General features: G+C 43.7%; 1 protein-coding gene across 4 annotated transcripts in view; it reads right to left on the bottom strand.

Moving 5' to 3' along the window:
- scrn2 (secernin 2) overlaps nt 1-21331 on the bottom strand; it is a 66039-nt gene that overhangs the window by 11562 nt on the left and 33146 nt on the right. For 3 of the 4 annotated variants that reach the window (XM_061908194.1, XM_061908224.1, XM_061908214.1), the window contains 3 exons: nt 15776-15991; nt 15501-15666; nt 2067-2247 (listed from right to left, as the gene is read on the bottom strand). In XM_061908194.1, the coding sequence (XP_061764178.1) occupies nt 2067-2247; nt 15501-15666; nt 15776-15991 (563 nt within the window). Of the gene's footprint in view, nt 1-912; nt 1439-2066; nt 2248-15500; nt 15667-15775; nt 15992-21331 lie in introns of those variants that run through there. The other variant, XM_061908205.1, reaches the window with a different exon arrangement.

The raw sequence follows: 21331 nt of genomic DNA, 5'->3' as shown, positions 1-21331 counted from the left end.
CCCCAAATGGCAGGACCGTATACTGAAACAGCCCGTCAGAGGTGGAGAAGGCCGTCTTCGAACGGGCTCTTGGTGTCAGGGGAACCTGCCATTATCCCTTTGTGAGACTGAGTGTGCTGATGAAGCCTGCTGGGCCTGAGCCTTTTCCATGTGTTGTCGCTGTAGCTGTTTCACTTCCAGCCATGTACACAAGGCTTTGACGACATATGAGGGAGGCAATCTCTGGGCTACAGGTGCAGCTGCTCTTCTCCTCTCTTTGCCATTACGCTCTTCCCCCACCGGGTGGCAGCTTGGTTCACACTTGGATGTTTCCAACATCTCTACACTTGGTAAATTTCGCATACTTTTAAGAGTCGGGGGGAAACGCATGTATGCATCTGTCCACAAGAAGCCTTTCTATCAATGGTGGATCAGCGCTGGTTGTCAACCAACTTTGTGTGAAGCGCACAAGTAAAGATACCAGTGGTAGAGGTGGCTGGGCTGGGTCATACTGCCAGTTATGGTAACATTGGGCACGGGCAGGCAGGCTGCTTTCAGTTTGGCAAAATCCCGGGCATCTGCAACACTTAAGTCTCTGCCGGCTCTCCGAGCCTCTCCAGTTAAAAATGGTGCCAGTATACAGGCCCACTCTTCCACCGGCCAGCCCTCTCTGGCTGCAGTGCCCTCAAACACCTAAATACAGGCTTCCACATCATCCTCTTGGGTCAGATTTGTTAACACTTCCCTTGGTGTGCGTGTTGGCGTTGCACCCTATTCCACTTTATTGCAAAGTTCTTTCACAGCCGATTGTAGGTCGGCCTGTGTTCGTAGTAGAGGAGTCGGGGCTTGCTCCATGTTGCTTGGCGTTGATCAGTTATGCCTGCATTCTCTACCACTTGTGGGGACTGCAAAACACCAAAACGCTGAGACGGCTTCTGTTCTCAAGAAAACAGGGTTTATTTAACAAAGGCGGGGGAGGGGGAATAAATGTAGTCAACTTAAAACATCCTCCCGGTTGGGGTACTGTTTATCATTCCTTTCATCACACTAGTTATTGTCCAACACTGGTTGTCTGACAACAGACAAAGGATCAATGAGTCTATGCAACATATACATCAAGCATTTTGTTAGAAAGAAAGTGGAGTGTGCACCGCCCGACAGCTTCCCATGCAGAGGCACTGTACGTCTGCATGGGTAGAGTACCGACACCCGACAGCGTCCCATGCAGAGGTACTCTACCTCTGCATGGGACGCTGTCGGGCGGTGCACACTCCCCTGAGCTTAGGTTCAAGCTGCTGCATTTATGGCCCAGGCTGATCAGAACCCAGGTGTCCTCCTTTGGTGATTAGACACAGCTGTCATCATTTCGATCTGATTGAGGAGGACTGCAGGTAGGTACCTCCCCTCAATCACTCGGCCAAGGGCCACACGACTGCAGAGCTGGACCTGGGCACACCTCCTGCCTCAGATAGGACACTGGTCAGCTCGGCCCCATAACGACACTCCACAATATATATACACACATATACGGCGTGGCTCGGTTGGGAGAGTGGCTGTGAAATGGTTTTCACTTCACAGGCGTGCTTGAAGCTCATCAAAAGAATGCCAAAAGTGTGCCAAGCAGTAATCGGCTATTTTGATATAATTTTTTTTTTTCATTTATTTCACCCTTTTTTGTTAAGTACATATAATGTAACTCCCCATGTGTTCATTCAAAGTTTTGATGTCTTCAGTGACATTCTACAATGGAAATAGTCATAAAGAATAAAGAAAACACATTGAATGACAAGGTGTGTCCAAACTTTTGGCCTGTACTGTACATACATACTGTTTGTACATACATATTCATATTAATCTATATACACATTATTAGCATGTTGAATGTTACAATGTTAGAATATTACCAAATGTTGTAGGTATAAGACTGAAATTGTCATTTACTCCCGTTTATAAGCTATTCGAGGGTGTTCTCGAAACGTAGCTGCTAATAGTGGGGCTTTATGATATTGTTTTCTATACTTTAAGTTGTATTTTGGATTTCTTATTCTGTCCATAGCAGTGCTTTTCAACCATCTCAATTGACCTACCGGATCACTCTTCATGGTGTACAGTGCCTCCTGATGGGCTTTATACAGGTCATGTCTGCGGTCCACTTGGCCCTGAAAACGTGGTTCCTTCTTTACAGGATCGTCAGGGCCAAACTCTGGGGAGACCACCCTGAGCACTGGGATGTAATCGTCAGAAAAGATGTAAGGCTTGAATACAGACCTGTTAGAGCAAAGGAAAATAGAAAGTCACCAAATGCAGCTGGGATAGGCTCCAGCCACCCCCGCGACCTCAAGGGGGAAAAGTGGTAGAAGATAGACAGACATGTGTTTATTACATGAAGTTAAATTCTTAGGAACAAAATTACTTAATTGTTGTTTTACAGCAAGGTAAACAGAGGTGAAATTTTCAAGTTAAGTATAAAATATACATTAGTTTACTTTTTGAAAAACAACCAGTGGAGTTTTTGTTATACAAACCATATGGGCAATTGCCAGGGGCAGCATTCACTTGGGGCGTCGCAACCATGAGGGGAAAATATATAAATATCCATCAATATTTTACAACGTTTATGTGTTGTGTCTTCTGCACAATTTAATGCATCGACAAATTCATGTGGCAATGGATAACCTGGTTTGAAATACCGAAACGTAATTTAAAACCACCTTCAACCAATGCAGTACACAGCGCTTGACAAAGTAAATCATCCAGCCTTACGACCAATCAAGGCTGCCTTTTTTTTTAGAAAATGACAAGATTGTGACGATGTCATAATCGTTCGAAAAAATTTGCCTTTTTTTTTTAGCACCGATCTGGCCTGCTTTAACGCCAATTTATACCTTAAGACTGATGTCCTCACTTCAAGCAGCTCTCCCTGCACTGTGGCTTCATAATGCTAGTCTTATATAACCACAAATGAGAAATTAAAATAATTTCCGCTGTTTTCTCTCCTTGCTCTTCTGTCTCATTCCCTGCATCATGTGTTCTCAATTTGTATTTCCGTCCTCACTTTCCTAAAGCTCTTCTGATCTCTCCTAATCTCCCAGAGTTGCCGACTCCTCAGTCAAGAAAGTATAGCTATATTGTCATAAAAGTTGCTGGAAGTTTATAGCATACTTGCCAACCCTCCCGAATTTCCCGGGAGACTCCCGAATTTCAGTGCCTATCCCGAAAATCTCCGTGGGCAACCGTTCTCCCGAATTTCTCCCAATTTCCACCCGGTCAACAATATTGGGTACGTGCCTTAAAGGCTCTATCCAATGGCGTCCTCTACAACCTGTCATTTTCCTCTATAAAAACAGCGTGCTGGCCCAGTCACATAAATATGTGACTGTTACACACACATAAGTGAATGCAACAGCCATACCGGTCACACTGAGGATGGCCGTATAAACAACGTTAACACTGTTACAAATATGCGCCACACTGTGAACCCAAACGAAACAAGAATAACAAACACATTTCGGGAGAACATCTGCACTGTAACACAACAAACACAACAGAACAAATACCCAGAAACCCTTGCAGCACTAACTCTTCCGGGACGCTACAATATACACTCCTGCTACCACCAACCCCCCCACACCCAATCTCCCGAATTCAGAGGTCTCAGGGTTGACAAGTATGGTTTAGAGATGACATCAATGTCTCATTTGCATAATTGGTTACAATGGACGGTGTAGGAGAAAGGAATAACATAATGGGAGACTTGAACAGTGAGTTAAAAAAAATGCAAATCAGGATTTGAACTGTAAATTAATTTTCTTATTTGTATTCTTAGTTTAGTTGTATTTTTTTTGTTCTACATTAGTAAATGATAAGGAAACAAATTTGAACAAAAAACTAGAGGGTCGTGATATGCACAAACAAACAAAGATCTATTGACCTGCTCATTAACATGAACGAAAGGTTTGATTTTATTTGAAGTGATGAAGGTGATGACGAAGGGTGATAAAACATTTACATCTGAATCTGAAAAAAAATTTATTATTATGAAAAAAAAAAGATTTATTTATCCATTCTCTACTCTATAAGTGTGAGAAATGTCAGGTGAGAATAGGTTAATTTGCGTGCATAAAGCGTGAGGCTTGGCAGCTCTGCGAGCTATCATTAGCTAATAGATTGAAAGCTTTGTTGCATTAGCTTATACAGCTAGAAATGGGCATAAATTTGTTTTTCCAAGCATGGGAAGGAAAAAAAGTGAGTGTGAAAGACAGTGCTTGGATTGAAAAAGGGGATGATATTCATCAAATTAAAAAACTCTCTCTCCTCTGGCATCCTTGTGGGTCACCCACATCTGCGGTCCTCTCCAAGGTTTCTCATAGTCATTCACATTGACGTCCCACTGGGTTGTGAGTTTTTCATTGCCCTTTTGTGGGCTATGAACCGAGGATGTCGTTGTGGCTTGTGCAGCCCTTTGAAACACATGTGATTTAGGGCTATTTAAATAAACATTGATTGATTGATTGATCCTTATGTCTCGGGAGACAGTAGAGTTTGAGCCTTGGAGTCAATCAATGGTGGAATTGCAGCGCCGGCTGTGGCTATAGAGCTCAATCCTGGAGTGACAGGTCCTGTTGCATATACTGCATGTGAAGACGGTGGAAGACCTGGAAGTGCCATATCTGCTCTCTTGCGTCTGCTGTTTCTCATTTCCTCCCACTGCTCGTCTTTCTTCTGCTCTGCCGTCTGGATGGCTGATCTAGTGGCAAGTTGCAAGGCTTTGTGTTCTCCTGCCACTGCATTGTGTTGCCTGCTTTGAGATTGCGCTTGTACATATCTTTATAGCGGATTATGGGTCTTCCTGTGGGTTGGGAGCCAGTGGCGAGTTCCCCATACAATAAGTCTTTGGGGATTCTGCCATCTTGCATGCGGTTGACATGGCAGCACAGGCGTCTCTTGGTGAGCAGGGTGAACATGCTGAAGGTTTCTGCTCGTAATAGGACCTCTTTGTTTGAAATTTGGTCTTGCCATGAAATGCCTAGCATCCTCCTATGGCAGTGGAGATGGAAGGGGTTGTCCAGCTCTCACTACCATACCACAGAGTGCTTTGCATACAGGCTTGATAAATTCAGATCTTTGTGTTTGTCGTGAGCATGGAGTTGCCCCACACTCTCTTTGATAGGCGGGCCATGGCTGTTGCGGTCTTACCAATTCTGGTATTTGATGATGCTAGAACCAAGGTATGTGGATTCCTCCACCACATCTCGTGTGTTGTCACCAGTGGATACAAGGAGCGGGGCTGGCGTCTTGGCAGAAGACGTTGGTCTTTTTTATGCTGATTGTGAGACCAAACTCTTTGTAGGCATCACTAAACAGTTTATTAACAGTTTATAAGCTACTGTAGGCTAGCTTCAGTGTGTGTTGTTAGGGAGACATCGTCAGGAAACAGCATCTCATGAAAGAGGATTTTACTCCCTTTTGTCTGCTCAGAGGCGTACAAAATTAAACAGGCTGCCATCACTCTGGGTGGGAATGTACAAAACCCAAAACCAGTAAAGTCGGCACGTTGTGTAAATTGTAAATAAAAAAGGAGTACAATGATTTGCAAATCATTGACTGAGAAAGTTGAGGAATGCTCATCAAACACTTATTTGGAACATCCCACAGGTGAACAGGCTAATTGGGAACAGGTGGGTGCCATGATTGGGTATAAAAGCAGCTTCCAGGAAATGCTCAGTCATTCACAAGCAAGATTTTGCTCACTTTGTGGACAAATGCATGAGCAAATTGTCCAACAGTTTAAGGACAACATTTCTCAACGAGCTATTGCAAGGAATTAGGGATTTCACCATCGACAGTCCGTAATAGCATTAAAAGGTTCAGAGAATCTGGAGAAATTACTGCATGTAAGCAATGACATTACGGACCTTCAATCCCTAAGGCGGTACTGCATAAAAAAGCAACATCAATGTGTTAAGGATATCACCACATGGGCTCAGGAACACTTCAGAAAACCACTGTCAGTACATACAGTTGGTCGTTACATCTGTTAGTGTAAGTTAAAACTCTACTATGAAAAGTGAAAGCCATTTATCAACAACACCCAGAAATGCCAACGGCTTCGCTGGGCCCGAGCTCATCTAAGATGGACTGATGCAAAGGGGAAAAGTGTTCTATGGTCTGACGAGTCCACATTTCAAATTGTTTATGGAAACTGTGGATGTTGTGTCTTCTTGAAAAAGAGGAAAATAACCATCCGTACTGTTCTAGGAGTAAAGTTCAAAAGCCAGCATCTGTGATGGTATGGGGGTGTATTAGTGCCCAAGGTATGGGTAACTTACACATCTGTGAAGGCACCATTAATACTGAAAGGTACATACAGGTTTTGGAGCCATCCAAGCAACGTTAATAAGGACGCCCCTGCTTATTTCAGGAAGACAATGCCAAGCCACGTGTTGCAACAGCGTGGCTTCATAGTAAAGGAGTGCGAGTACTAGACTGGCCTGTCTGTAGTCCAGACCTGTCTCCTATTGAAAATGTGTGGCGGAATGTAAAGCCTAAAATACCACAACGAAGACCCCTGGCTGTTGAACAACTTAAGCTGTACATCAAGCAAGAATGGGAAAGAATTCCACCTGAAAAGCTTAAAAAATTGGTCTCCTCAGTTACCCAATGTTTACTGAGTGTTGTTAAAAGGAAAGGCCATGTAACAAGGTGGTAAAAATGCCCCAGTACCAATTTTTTTGCAATGTGTTGCTGCCATTAAATCCTAAGTCAATGATTATTTGCATAAATATATAATTTCCCAGTTCGAACATTAAATATCTTGTCTTTGCAGTGTATTCAATTGAATATAAGTTGAAAAGGATTTGCAAATCATATTTACGATTTACACAACGCGCCAACTCCAATGGTTTTGGGTTTTGTACGTGCCTTCTTCAGATTGTCTGAAAGCATATCGCAGCAGCAAAAAGAACAGGATGCCAAAGAGTGTCAGCGCAAGGACGCAGCCTTGCTTGACTTTGCTCTTGATCCGGAAGGGATTTGAGGAAGAACCATCGAATGTCCTCGGGTAACAGTTTTTTGATCGGAGGGGATCCAATTCTTTGCAGAAATGTGAACAGACCTGGCCTGCTGACCAGTTCAAACGCCTTGGTGAGGTCTATGAAGGCAATGTTTAGGGGGAGTCTCTGCTCACGACACTTCTCTTGCAGCTGTCTCAGGGAAAAGATCATCTGGACTGTGTACCTCTCTGCTCTGAACCCACACTGCGCTTCGGGATAAACAAGCTCAGCAGGATGCTGTAGTCTCTTCAATGGGATGTGGGCGAAGATCTTGCCAACAATGCTGAAGATAGATATGCCGCGATAATTGTTGCAATTGCTGATATTGGCATCTCGCATGTCTTGACGTACCGCTCCTTCCTCTGAGCACTGCAGAAAGAGTTTAAGGAGGTGGTGGACGAGCCCTGACTGCTTCCCGGTTTTGATGACCTCAAAAGACTCAAAGGCCTTGTTGAGCTCCTCATTAGTGAGCGGGACGTCCAGCTCATCCATGAAGGGCAGCGAGCATGTGTTATCTATCACCTTGTCGATGAAAATAGCCCCTCTAAAGTACAGTTTTTGGTAGTGTTCGGCCAATCTCTCCATCTGTTTTGCGCGGTCAGTAATGACATCGCCTGAGTTGAATTTCAGCGGGGCAATCTAGATGGCACTAAGGCGAAAGGTCTTGGTTACATGGCTCGTATGTTGCCGCAGTCAGCAGAAAGCCGGATGTTGTGACAGATTTTGCTTGTAATTTTTTGCGCACTGTCTCGCAATCCTCAGGATATCACTTCTTGCCGTTCTGAGGGCTGTGAGTTTTTTTTCACATGGCTCACGCTTGTGGACAAAGGCAATTCTTTTGGATGCAATAGCTGGTTCAATATTGTCAATACCAGGCTCAAACCAATCAGGATTTTTCTGCTTTCGCTTTCCAAAGGGGCAGCACGGTACATGTGCCTCCCAATACGAAGATCCTGGGTTCGATCCTGGGCTCGGGATCTTTCTGTGTGGAGTTCGCATGTTCTACCCGTGACTGCGTGGGTTCCCTCTGGGTACTCCGGCTTCCTCCCACCACCAAAAACATGCACCTGGGGATAGGTTGATTGGCAACACTAAATTGGCCTTAGTTTATGAATGTGAGTGTGAATGTTGTCTGTCTGTGACGTTGGCCCTGCGATGAGGTGGCGACTTGTCCAGGGTGTATCGAATGCAGCTGAGATAGCCTCCAGCACAACCCAGAAAGGGACAAGCAGTAGAAAATGGATGGATGGAATATTATATAACACATATATCCTCACACATCCTGCTCATTGAACTTTGTGGATATTATAAAAAAAAGTCAAATAAGAATAAAAAAAAACATTTAAAAAAAAAAATTACACCCATTTAAATCCATTACAAAGGATGATGGAAAAATGCAAAACACTACCTTCATACCTACCTCCATGTTTGGCCCATTTTAGCTGCTTGATATTTCTGATTGATTAAATTGTTATGATCTGTTGCCCGGATCATAGTTTGTTCTGTTAGTTTGACTACCTCAGTTCTGTTTTCAGCACCCCTGGGTTTGTGTTTTAGTTGCCATGACTTAAGATTTTTTTACCTGCCTCTGAATAGTGTTTGGGACACTCAGCTGCTCCCGGGCACTAATCAGAGAGCTACTTATTCCTGTTTTTTGCCACAATCAGTCTGGCTTCCTTAACGACGTCTATTTTTTTATCCTTGATTCCTGTTTGTATGCTAAGCCACAGCGCTAGCCTCTTCCTTAGCTTTGCCTCCCGTGCTATCGGCACGCTTGTTTTGTTTTTCTGCATTTCCTGCATGAATCATGCGAATAAATCATTGTCTCACCTGCACGTTGCCTCCGGAGTTTCCTGTTGTATCTTGGGAGAACGATCCGTGCATAATAACCATGCGACCACGTCGTTACATAAAACACTTTAAGGATGTTGTCAAAAAACAAAACAAAGTAGAGGACAAATTTTCACATGCTCTTAACCAATTATAGTAATTATTAAATATATATCCATTATATAATATACATATAGTTACTTTGCAAGAAGTCGGCTTTCGGCCCTCGGGCACATTTTTTAAGCCCAATGCTTCACCTCAGTCAAAAAGTTTGGACACCCCTGCTCTAGAATTATCACTCATAACTGATATCTCCCATGTTTCTGTTGCTTGGGGTGGCATAGCTCGGTTGGTAGAGTGGCCATGTCAGCAACTTGAGGGTTGCAGGTTCGATCCCCGCTTCTGCAATCCTAGTCACTGCCGTTGTGTTCTTGGGTAAGACACTTTACCCACCTGCTCCCAGTGCCACCCACACTGGTTTAAATGTAACTTAGATATTGGGTTTCACTATGTAAAGCGCTTTGAGTCACAAGAGAAAAATCGCAATATAAATATAAATCACTTCACTTCACTTAACCATTCTCAACCTCACTGATGTTGTCCAAAGGAATACTGAGCAATACATTTGGCAACAGGTTGGCAGAAGGAGTTTCCGGAGTCAGTTTGCGCTGCACACGAGTCCGCCTTTGGGTCTCCGCTCTGTCTTTAGGGTTACAAAATTGGACTTTTCCTTCTCCTAGACGGACTGCCTTCGCATGGCTAAGGAGCTCTATCTACATGTGATCAAATATCCCGCCAGGTACTCGGTCGCCCCCTCAGCAGTTTCAGTGAGAACAGGGAGTACCATGAGATGGTACTGCTGCGGAGACGTTTGTATGGGAGAGGCTTGTGCAAGCTTCATAACAGGAACCCAAAACCATGTCAGTCACCATACCAGGAAAGGAGGAGCTTTGTGTTGCACATCCATTCTCTTTTTTGGTAAGCGGGATGTCCGACCCTAATCTTACCACTCCTATTAAAGAAATATCCATCCATCCATCCATCCATCCATTTTTTACCACTTTTCGTGTTAATAACATTTAAAATAGTAGTAATAAAATAATAAATAACTAAATAAAATATTATTAATGTATGGTATTCATGCTCATTCACAGACATTTAACATGATATTTCATATCAAAAATATAATATAAATCCATACAAAATAATTAGCAGTTAGGTGGGTGTGCATTTTGTATCAATAAGAATTGTAATTCAGGTTTATGTTGCACACGGACCTGTTTGAGTGACAGACTGCAAGCCAGTATTGACAGCCACCAAAGTATATGTGTCTGTGTCGTGTGTGGGTTTTATAAATAAAAAGATCCAGTAATTATTTAAAATGTTCACTTTTTTTGACTGGAATTATATTAGCCTGTGGATTACTGGATCGCTTAGAGCAGTGGTATCAAAATGGGGTACGCGTACCACTGGGGGTACTCGAAGGTAGGCCAAGGGGTACGTGAGATTTTTTAAAAATATTCTAAAAATAGCAACAATTCAGAAATCCTTTATAAATATATTTATTGAATAATACTTCAACAAAATATGAATGTAAGTTCATAAACTCTGAAAAGAAATGCAGTAATGCAATATTCATTGTTGACAGCTAGATTTTTTGTGTACATGTTCCATAAATATTGATGTCAAAGATTTCTTTTTTTGTGAAGAAATGTTTAGAATTAAGTTCATGAATCCAGATGGATCTCTATTAAAATCCCCAAAGAGGGCACTTTAAGTTGATGATTACTTCTATGTTTAGAAATCTTTATTTATAATTCAATCACTTGTGTATTTTTCAATAAGTTTTTAGTTATTTTTATATCTTTTTTTCCGAATAGTTCAAGAAAGACCACTACAAATGAGCAATATTCTGCATTTAATAAATCAGAAACTGATGACATAGTGCTGTATTTTACTTGTTTATCTCTTTTTTTCAACCAAAAATGCTTTGCTCTGATTAGGGGGTACTTGAATTAAAAAAATTTTCACAGGGGGTACATCACTGAAAAAGGTTGAGAACCACTGGCTTAGAGGACGGCCAGGTTGATGAAGAGCGGTTGTGAGTAGAGATGTCCGATAATCTGTAATATTGGAAATTATCGGTATCGGTTTCAACCTCCCGATTTTCTCGGGAGACTCCCAATTTTCAGTGCCCCTCCCAAAAATCTCCCGGGGCAACCATTCTCCCGAATTTCTCCCCCGATTTCCACCAGGACAACATTATTGGGGGCATGCCTTAAAGGCAGTCCCTTTAGCATCCTTTACAAACTGTCATCTTATCCACTTTTAGACACCGACCTCCATTTAATAATACAACTTTAGCATTTGACAACCAAACAATTAAACAAGACGACACGGTAAAAAATCTGGGTATTATCTTCGACTCAACTCTCTCCTTTGAGTCACACATTAAAAGCGTTACTAAAACGGCCTTCTTTCATCTCCGTAATATTGCTAAAATTTGCTCCATTCTGTCCACTAAAGACGCTGAGATCATTATCCATGCGTTTGTTACGTCTCGCCTCGATTACTGTAACGTATTATTTTCGGGTCTCCCCATGTCTAGCATTAAAAGATTACAGTTGGTACAAAATGCGTCTGCTAGACTTTTGACAAGAACAAGAACGTTTGATCACATTACGCCTGTACTGGGTCACCTGCACTGGCTTCCTGTGCACTTAAGATGTGACTTTAAGGTTTTACTACTTACGTATAAAATACTACACGGTCTAGCTCCATCCTATCTTGCCGATTGTATTGTACCATATGTCCCGTCAAGAAATCTGCGTTCAAAGGACTCCGGCTTATTAGTGACTCCCAAAGCCCCAAAAAAGTCTGCAGGCTATAGAGCGTTTTCATTTCGGGCTACAGTACTCTGGAATGCCCTCCCGGTGACAGTTCGAGATGCCACCTCAGTTGAAGCATTTAAGTCTCACCTTAAAACTCATTTGGATACTCTAGCCTTTAAATAGACTCCCTTTTTAGACCAGTTGATCTGCCGTTTCTTTTATTTTTCTCCTATGTCCCACTCTCCCTTGTGGAGGGGGTCCGGTCCGATCCGGTGGCCATGTACTGCTTGCCTGTGTATCGGCTGGGGACATCTCTGCGCTGCTGATCGCCTCCGCTTGGGATGTTTTCCTGCTGGCTCCGCTGTGAACGGGACTCTCGCTGCTGTGTTGGATCTGCTTTGGACTGGACTCTCGCGACTGTGTTGGATCCATTATGGATTGAACTTTCACAGTATCATGTTAGACCCGCTTGACATCCATTGCTTTCGTCCTCTCCAAGGTTCTCATAGTCATCATTGTCACCGACGTCCCACTGGGTGTGAGTTTTCCTTGCCCTTATGTGGGCCTACCGAGGATGTCGTAGTGTTTTTTGTTGTGGTTTGTGCAGCCCTTTGAGACACCAGTGATTTAGGGCTATGTAAGTAAACATTGATTGATTGATTGACTTTTCCTCCATACTAACAACTTGCCGGGCCAGTCACATAATATACTGTATGTGGCTTTTACACACACATAACTGAATGCAACGCATACTTGATCAACAGCCATACCGGTCACACTGAGGGTGGCCGTATAAACAACATTAACACTGTTACAAATATGTGCCACACTGTGAACCCAAACCAAACAAGAATGACAAACACATTTTGGGAGAACACCGCACTGTAACACAACATAAACACAACAGAACAAATACCCAGAACCCCTTGCAGCATTAACTCTTCCAGTACTCTATAATATCAAAAACCACCAAACTCCCCCTCCCCCCAACCATGCCCACCTCAACCCACCCCCAACTCCTGAATTCGGAGGTCTCAAAATTGACAAGTATGCTCTGGTATACTCTCAACTGAAGCTGTGTGCCTTCATTGTTTTTGTAGCTATTGTTTTGAGGCATGATTAAAAAAATAAAAAATTGTGCACTTTGTGAAAGTCAATGTATAGTATTTCCCATAGTTGTAGTGGGTATTAGGATTATCTCAGGGAGAGCATGTCCCAAATTCCAAGCTGCTGTTTTGAGGTATGTTAAAAATAAATTATGCACTTTGTGACTTCAATAAGAAATATGGCAGTGCCATGGTGGCATTTTTTTCCATAACTGGAGTTGAGGTTGTTCTCTTTTTTTGGAAAACCTTGTTTTTGATTGCTTGATTGAAACTTGTATTAGTAGATTGCAGAGTTCAGTACATATTCCGTACAATTGGCCACTAAATGGTAACACCCGAATAAGTTTTTCAACTTGTTTAAGTCGGGATCCACGTTAATCAATTCATGGTAAAGTTACATTGTTTAATGCATCTAGCGGGGCATCACAACAAAATGAAGCACAATAATGTGATAATTCCACAACTGTACTTATCGGTATCGGTTGATATTGGAATCAGTAATAAAGAGTTGGACAATATCTGAATATCGGATATCGGCATCAGATATCGACATCAGATAGCGGACATCTCTTGTTGTGAGTTTGCAATCACTTCAAACTGACACTAACTCTTATTAGCGTGTGTGACTTTGAGAACTTGGAGGAAATATTGTGTTACAAACTTTTGTTCAGTTGTTGCTTTCTCATGTGTGATTATTCCAAGCTGATTATCATCTACCCGTGCATAGCAGCGGCACTTGAACTGAATGTGGCAGCGTATCATAATGACAATGTTCAGCTGGATTAAAAAAAATACAGATAGCAATATCATTAGTCCAGAATCTTAACGGTCTTCCTGGGCCAACCCAATTAGGAACCCGTACCAAAAAATACCACTACACGGTATACATAGTTTGTAGTATGTTTTGGGGGGAGGGGGGGAAGCACAAATTAAATCAATTTGAATTGATTTTAATGGGTTACATTGATTTGAGATGAGAGTGTTAAGAGTTAATTCACAGAACCAATTAAGAACCAATTAACCAATTAATAAGAACCAGAGCCAAGTTGAGGTTCTACCGTGGTCAATTTACACAGAAAATAGCCAAGATTTTCTTTTAACAAGCTTTGTTTTCTTTTCAAGAATTCAAATAAATAAATGGAATTTGAAAGAAATAAGCATTTCACAAAACTGTCAGGCTTTCCCCTGACAGTTTGTCTATGTTTTAGTTTTTTCCTCTGCATTTGTCTGTTTCCTCTGTGTTTAGTATCTCCTGTCTTTAGTTCCTGTCAAGTGCTCTTATCTTGTCAGCTTCCTGTCTTGTTCCCTGAGTGCTGTGTTCCTCCTCAGCTGCAGCTGATTGGCACCTGGCCACACCCGTTTCTAATCAGCCCGCTCCTATTTGTACCTGCTTTGTCTTGTGTCAGTTGCTGGATCATTGTATTGTCGTTGCCACATGTCACTCTTGTCGTGCTACCTGTCATGTCGTTTTGTTACAGCTACTATCTGTCGTGCTACATTTTGTCCTGGTCGTCGTAGCGGTAAGCTGTTTCTGTTAGCATTAGTTATTTCCAGTTTTTCTGTTTCCTATCCACTAGCTTCCATGCTAAAGTTCCTTTTTGTTTTCTAGCTTCCATTGCTAGCTCCCTTAGTTTGTTATTCCGCCCACGTGCGTGCTTTTGGTTTGTTCTTGTTTAGTTTGAATTAAATCATGTTTTCATATTCTATGCCTGCCTCCATCTCTGCATCTTGGGGTTCATCAACAAATAACTGACAAAAACTATGTTTTTGTTTTTTTGTAAAACAGTACATTTCATGAATCTTTGGGTGCTGGTCCAATATATTTCAAATACTATGCCAACTTTTTTTCACTTTACCTTTTGTGCAATGTTCCTATGCGGACTTTTTTTTTTTGATTGATTGATACTTTTATTAGTAGATTGCACAGTACAGTACATATTCCGTACAATTGACCACTAAATGGTAACACCCGAATAAGTTTTTCAACTTGTTTAAGTCGGGGTCCACGTTAATCAATTCATGGTACAAATATATACTATCAACATAATACAGTCATCACACAAGTTAATCATCATAGTATGTACATTGAATTATTTACATTATTTACAATCCGGGGGGTGGGATGAGGAGCTTTGGTTGATATCAGAACTTCAGTCATCAACAATTGCATCAACAGAGAAATGTGGACATTGAAACAGTGTAGGTCTTATTTAGTAGGATATGTACATCCAGCAGAGAATATATTGAGTTCAGATAGCATAAAAACAAGTATATACATTAGAAGTACATTTGAGTTGTTTATAATCTGGGGAGATGGGATGTGAATGGAGGAGGGTATTAGTAAAGTGTTGAAGTTGCCTGGAGGTGTTGTTTTAGAGCGGTTTTGAAGGAATATAGAGATGCACTTACTTTTATACCTGTTGGGAATGCATTCCACATTGATGTGGCATAGAAAGAGAATGAGTTAAGACCTTTGTTAGATCGAAATCTGGGTTTAACTTGGCTTGTGGAGCTCCCCCTGGTGTTGTGGTTATGGCGGTCATTTACGTTAAGGAAGTAATTTGACATGTACTTCGGTATCAAGGAGTTGTAGCGGATTTTATAGACTAGGCTCTGTGCAAGTTGTTTTACTCTGTGCTCCACCCATTAGCTTCAAGTACAGTCTTTGAAATACAGCATTTTTTAGTGTGTTAGTGACAAACCTAGAAGGGTCTGGGGTAGCAGTGAAGAAGTGGATGCAGGGCAGGCTGGAATCTCTGGGTAGTATGGAGACCATGCTGCCTGTGGTGCAGAAACCTTCAGAGTCCATGCAGATGCCGCTGGGCTTGTCTCTTAGAATTGAAATCATCTTCTCTGCTGTCATGGTACCTGGACAATACAGGACAGACATGGTTGTTGCTGCAAGATGATAATGGTATGTATGTTTGCAGCTACTTTGGAGACAATCTCTCCGAATACAGCAGCCGAGCAACCTCACCATCATGTTCTTGCAGGAGCTGTGTGCCCCCCTTGTAGCGCTGTTTGGCTATCTCCATCCTGGCGGGTGGCTTTTCAGGGCTGAACACTTGAGAGAAGTTAAACTCCACCTCACCGTCCCACCAGCCTTGAATCTGGGCCACGCTCCGCAGCTCCGGATGCTCAGCTGAGATCTCAGTGCTAATGGTCAACTGATTAGAGATGTTCTTGACGCCCTCTGAGAAGAGAAAGGGGCTTTCAGTTTTACAACAGAGTGTCTGCACCTACATTTTCGACTTTAATTAATTTATGTAAAACCAACTTTTCTTACATATTGGTAGTTGTTTTTGTGTATTTCAGATCTGCATGAGTCCCAAAAATTAGAAATTAAACAATGGAGGCATGGTGGAGATATCTATAAATCAATCTTGCATTACTTAATATTCCGTGCAAACGAGCTGTTTGGTATTTAACCTATTTGCGATGTTTTTCTCATTATTGACGTTAGCAAATACCTCTAGACATGGTAAAGTTTTACCTGAAGATCGTTGCTTGAGTCTGCAATTGGAGTCCGACAATGTAGTGAAGTGAATAAATTAACTCATATTATGTTTTGCATATGGCGAATGTTTATAATCATCTTGGACAAGGAAAACCACAAAGGTGAATTAAATAGTGGTGTTTCAGTTTGAGCAAATAATAAGATAAGGCGTCTTAGTTTGATATTTGCAGGTGGATTGGATCACTTCTTGTAGGAAAGAGGCCCTAATTGGGACTTTGGAATGCAAAAGTGATAGCCCTATCCTTAAGAAGAGACTACATGTTAAGCCCAACGCCAACATTTATGTTATGACTTAGCAGTTGTTTTTCAGACACTTAGACACAAACTTCTCCTTTTATGCTTAGGATGCACTCTCCTGACTTAGCACACACAGAGAGAAAGGAAGGTGGAATATAAAACTGATGGTTTGGCTTCTCCAAGTTAGGAGTAATTAATTTTCTTGACCTGACCTCCTCCAGGAACTGCAGTCCTGTATAATGACGCTCGCTTGTAATAAAGCAACTTTTGGTTCAGTAAAGCGTCTCCAACATCTTTTTTGATCCAGCCGCACTGCTGTGTCACCCTTCTGTCCGGACGAGGATGACAAGACCAGAAATACACATCATATGTCAATAAGTTCCTTCTTTTTCTCTATTCTCTTGTTGTGGGCCGGACTGGCTCGTACATGAACATGCATCCTCCGCTGTTGTCATTTCTAATACAAAGAGGTGTATACCATATTTCCTTGAATTGCCGCTGGGCATATAGTATGCGCCTGCCTTGAATTACTGCCGGGTCAAACTCGCTTCGCAAAATAATTAGCGCATGCTTAGTTTTACCGCCGGGTCAAACTCGTGACGCCACGATTGACACTTCCCCTGTCATCATTATCAAAATGGAGGAGGCCGATTTCAATACCGGCAATTTGAAATCGCATAAAGGGTATGCTAAAAAGAACAGTAAGCAGCTATGTTTTATTAATATACCATAGCTGCGTGTGTCAAATATGAGTCATTAAATGACTCCCGCCTCCTGGTGATAGAGGGCACTAGTAATCCTTCTTGCGACTCCTCGGCTGCAGAAGAAGTGACAATGAGTGACGTGATATGTGCTGGGACGGATATGACAGCGTTGGTGGCGCACAAACTGAAGAGGTATAACATCGACATTGCGGCCCTCAGCGAGACCCGCTTCCATGGGGTGGACTCCATAGCCGAAGTGGGAGAAGGATACACTTTCTTCTGGAAAGGGCTTCCGGAAGGCTCCCGTCGCCTCCATGGTGTAGGCTTCGCTGTGCAGACCCCCCTACTTCAGAAGCTTCCCGAATCTGCAGTTGGCATTAGCGAAAGGTTGATGACCTGGAGGATTCCCCTCACCAATAACCGTTACCGCACCCTCATCAGCGCCTATGCCCCAACACTGATTGCCGACCCTTAATGCAAGGAAGAGTTCTATTCCTCCCTGCACTCCGTCATCAGTAAAACACCACTCACTGACAAGCTCATCCTTCTAGGGGGTTTTAACGCAAGAGTGGGCTCGGGCAGTGTACTGTGGAGGGAAGTGATGGGTCGGCACGGTGTTGGCAAGCTCAACAACAATGGTCTCCGTCTTCTCACTCTATGTTCTGAGCATTAACTGGTCATCACAAACACCTTGTTCCAACTGAAAAACAAGTACAAAACATCCTGGCAACACCCTCGCTCTAAACACTGGCATCTCCTAGATTACATCATCACCCGCCACGCGGACAGGAAGGAGGTGCGCATCACTAGAGCCATGCGTGGAGCTGACTGTTGGACTGACCACCGTCTGATCAGAACAAAGATTGACTTAGAAATATGTCCTCAACAGAGAAAAACACCACCTTCCAAGAGGTTCAACTGCGATGCACTGAAATCCACGCACTGCGTCAACCAGCTCAGGAAAAAGGTAGCAGATCAGCTGTTCAAGATTCCTGAAGTGCCACAAGATCTGGACACTAAACCTACCTGGAGCACCCTACGCACTGCCCTCCACCAGGCGGCCGTGGAGTCTATAGGGTACACCAGAAGGCGACATCAAGACTGGTTTGACAATAGTGCGCCAGGAATCTATGACCTGCTTCAGGCAAAACACAAGGCCCTTGCAGCTCACATATCAAACCCTCAATCCACCGTCCTGAAGGCTCAGCTCATCCGCCTCAGAAGTGAAACCCAGCGCACCCTCAGAGCCATGGAGAATGACTGGTGGACACCGAAGGCCCGTGAAATACAACATCACGCAGACACCAACAACTCTCATGCCTTCTATGACTCCATCAAGTCCATCTATGGCCCACAGAAGAAGAACATCACCCCAGTTAGATCAGCTGACGGCACCACTCTCTACAAGGACAAACAACAGATCCTGGACAGATGGGTTGAGCACTTCAGGGTACTGCTGAACACCACAAATCCTGTACAGACAGACATACTCTCTGACCTCCCATGCCTTCCCCTTGTAGACTCGCTTGACTCCTCTCCCAGCTTCTCAGAGGTACTCAAGGCCATCAAGGGTCTAAAAAACAACAAGAGCCCAGGCCTTGACGAGATCCCGGGAGAAATCTTGAAACATGGTGGATATCTCCTGCACCGCAGAATGCACCAGCTGATCACTGCCATGTAACTTAGATATTGGGTATCACTATGTAAAGCGCTTTGAGTCACTAGAGAAAAGCGCTATATAAATATAATTCACAATTCACAATCTGGTCGTCTGAAGTCATCCCGCAAGATTGGAAGAATGCTAACATCATAACAATCTATAAGCGCAAAGGCGACAAAGCAGACTGCGGCAACAGCAGAGGTATCTCCCTACTATCCGCAGCTGGGAAGGTGCTAGCAAGGATCATGTTACATCGAGTAGCAACTCATGTAACCGAAAACATCCTGCCCGAATCTCAATGCGGCTTTAGACGTGATCGGAGCACCGCAGACATGATCTTTGTTGCCAGACAGGTACAGGAACAATGCAGAGAACACCGCAAAGACTTGTACATGGCATTCATTGACCTGTCCAAGGCCTTCGATACAGTAAACCGGGACTTGCTGTGGGAAGTACTTGGAAAACTAGGTGTACCAGCAAAGTTCTGCAACCTACTGCGACAGTTACATGATGGCATGCAGGCCTGTGTGAGCAACGGCGGCCAACAATCCCCATTTTTCAGTGTGGATGTGGGGGTCAAGCAAGGGTGTGTCCTTGCCCCAACCATATTCAACATGTTCATTTCCACTGTCACCCTCCTGTCCCATAAACACCTGGACCCCACAGATGGGATTCAGATACAATACCGGCTGGATGGTAACCTTTTTAACATCCGTCGCCTCCAAGCCAGCACTAAACTCACCACCTAGCATATTCTGGAACTACAGTATGCAGATGACTGCGCTGTACTTGCACACTCACCAGTCTCTCCAGCGCGCACTGAATGTGGTAGCCTCCATCTACAGTGCCATTGGTCTTCAGATAAACACCAAGAAAACACAAATACTCGTGCAGGAGTTTACTCCCCAGCCAAACACGCCAATCTTCACCCTTGATGGGCACCCATTAGCCACCGTCCCCCACTTCACCTACCTAGGTAGAACCCTGTCGCCAACCTGCACCATTGACGATGACGTCCAGGCTCGTATTGGCCTGGCCTCTGCTGCCTTTGGAAGGCTACGGTCCAGGGTTTTCCTGAACAGGAATCTAACCATCTCCACCAAGACAGCCGTGTATAAGGCAGTCTGCCTCTCCACGCTGCTCTATAGTTCCGAAACCTGGACACCCTACCAGAGGCACATCCAGAGTCTCGAGGCCTTCCACGTCCGCTGCCTCCAAAGGATCCTAGGTCTGACCTGGGAAGACAGGGTGCCCTACACTGAAATTTATGACCGGACCAACACACCCAGCATCACAGCAATCCTTGGCCAAAAACACCTAAGACCTTAAAACTCATTTGTATACTCTAGTATACTCTAGCCTTTAAATAGACTCCCTTTTTAGACCAGTTGATCTGCCGTTTCTTTTCTTTTTTCTCCTATGTCCCACTCTCCCTTGTGGAGGGGGTCCGTCCGATCCGGTGGCCATGTACTGCTTGCCTGTGTATCGGCTGGGGACATCTCTGCGCTGCTGATCCGCGTCCGCTTGGGATGTTTTCCTGCAGGCTACGCTGTGAACGACACTCTCGCTGCTGTGTTGGATCCTCTTTGGACTGGACTCTCGCGACTGTGTGGATCCATTATGGATTGAACTTTCACAGTATCATGTTAGACCCGCTCGAAATCCATTGCTTTCCTCCTCTCCAATGTTCTCATAGTCATCATTGTCACCGACGTCCCACTGGGTGTGAGTTTTCCTTGCCCTTATGTGGGCCTACCGAGGATGTCGTAGTGGTTTGTGTTGTGGTTTGCGCAGCCCTTTGAGACACTAGTGATTTAAGGCTATATAAGTAAAAATTGATTGATTGATTGAAGATGGGTCGGACATGTGATCCGTATGCCAGCCCACCGCCTACCCCGTCAAATATTGTTGGCCAGCTTTCAGTCGGCCAAAGGTCTGCCGGGGGCCAGAAAAAACGGTACTAGGACCACATTAAAACTCTCCTGAAAAAGTGTGACATCAAACCACCAGCACTGGAGTCCCTGGCTGTTGACCGCCAGACCTGGACCTCTACCTGCCACCCGGGAATCACTCATCTTCAGGAGAAGTTCACAGAGCGGAGAGCACAGCGGCGTGCACAAAGACACCAACGTGCCACAGCACCAGCGACCATCACCGCTGCCTTCCCCTGCCCCTCCTGTGACAAAGTCTGTGGATCACGCATAAGCCTGAGCAGCCACCTGGCTATGCACAGGCGAACAGCACAACAATAACCAATCCAATACTTCGTTTGGAGCAACGTCATCATCGACATCGATGGACTGCCATAAGCAGTAAGCACGACGGACGTTTTAGGATGTAACACTCCTATGCTGGCTATGTAAACAACCGGGCTGAAATAAAGCATGTTCCAGTCCTAAATATCCAGTGTATTAT

Source organism: Nerophis ophidion, linkage group LG01, assembly GCF_033978795.1.
Source record: "Nerophis ophidion isolate RoL-2023_Sa linkage group LG01, RoL_Noph_v1.0, whole genome shotgun sequence".
Classification (NCBI taxonomy): domain Eukaryota; kingdom Metazoa; phylum Chordata; class Actinopteri; order Syngnathiformes; family Syngnathidae; genus Nerophis; species Nerophis ophidion.
This window is presented reverse-complemented; position numbering and strand designations above follow the sequence as displayed.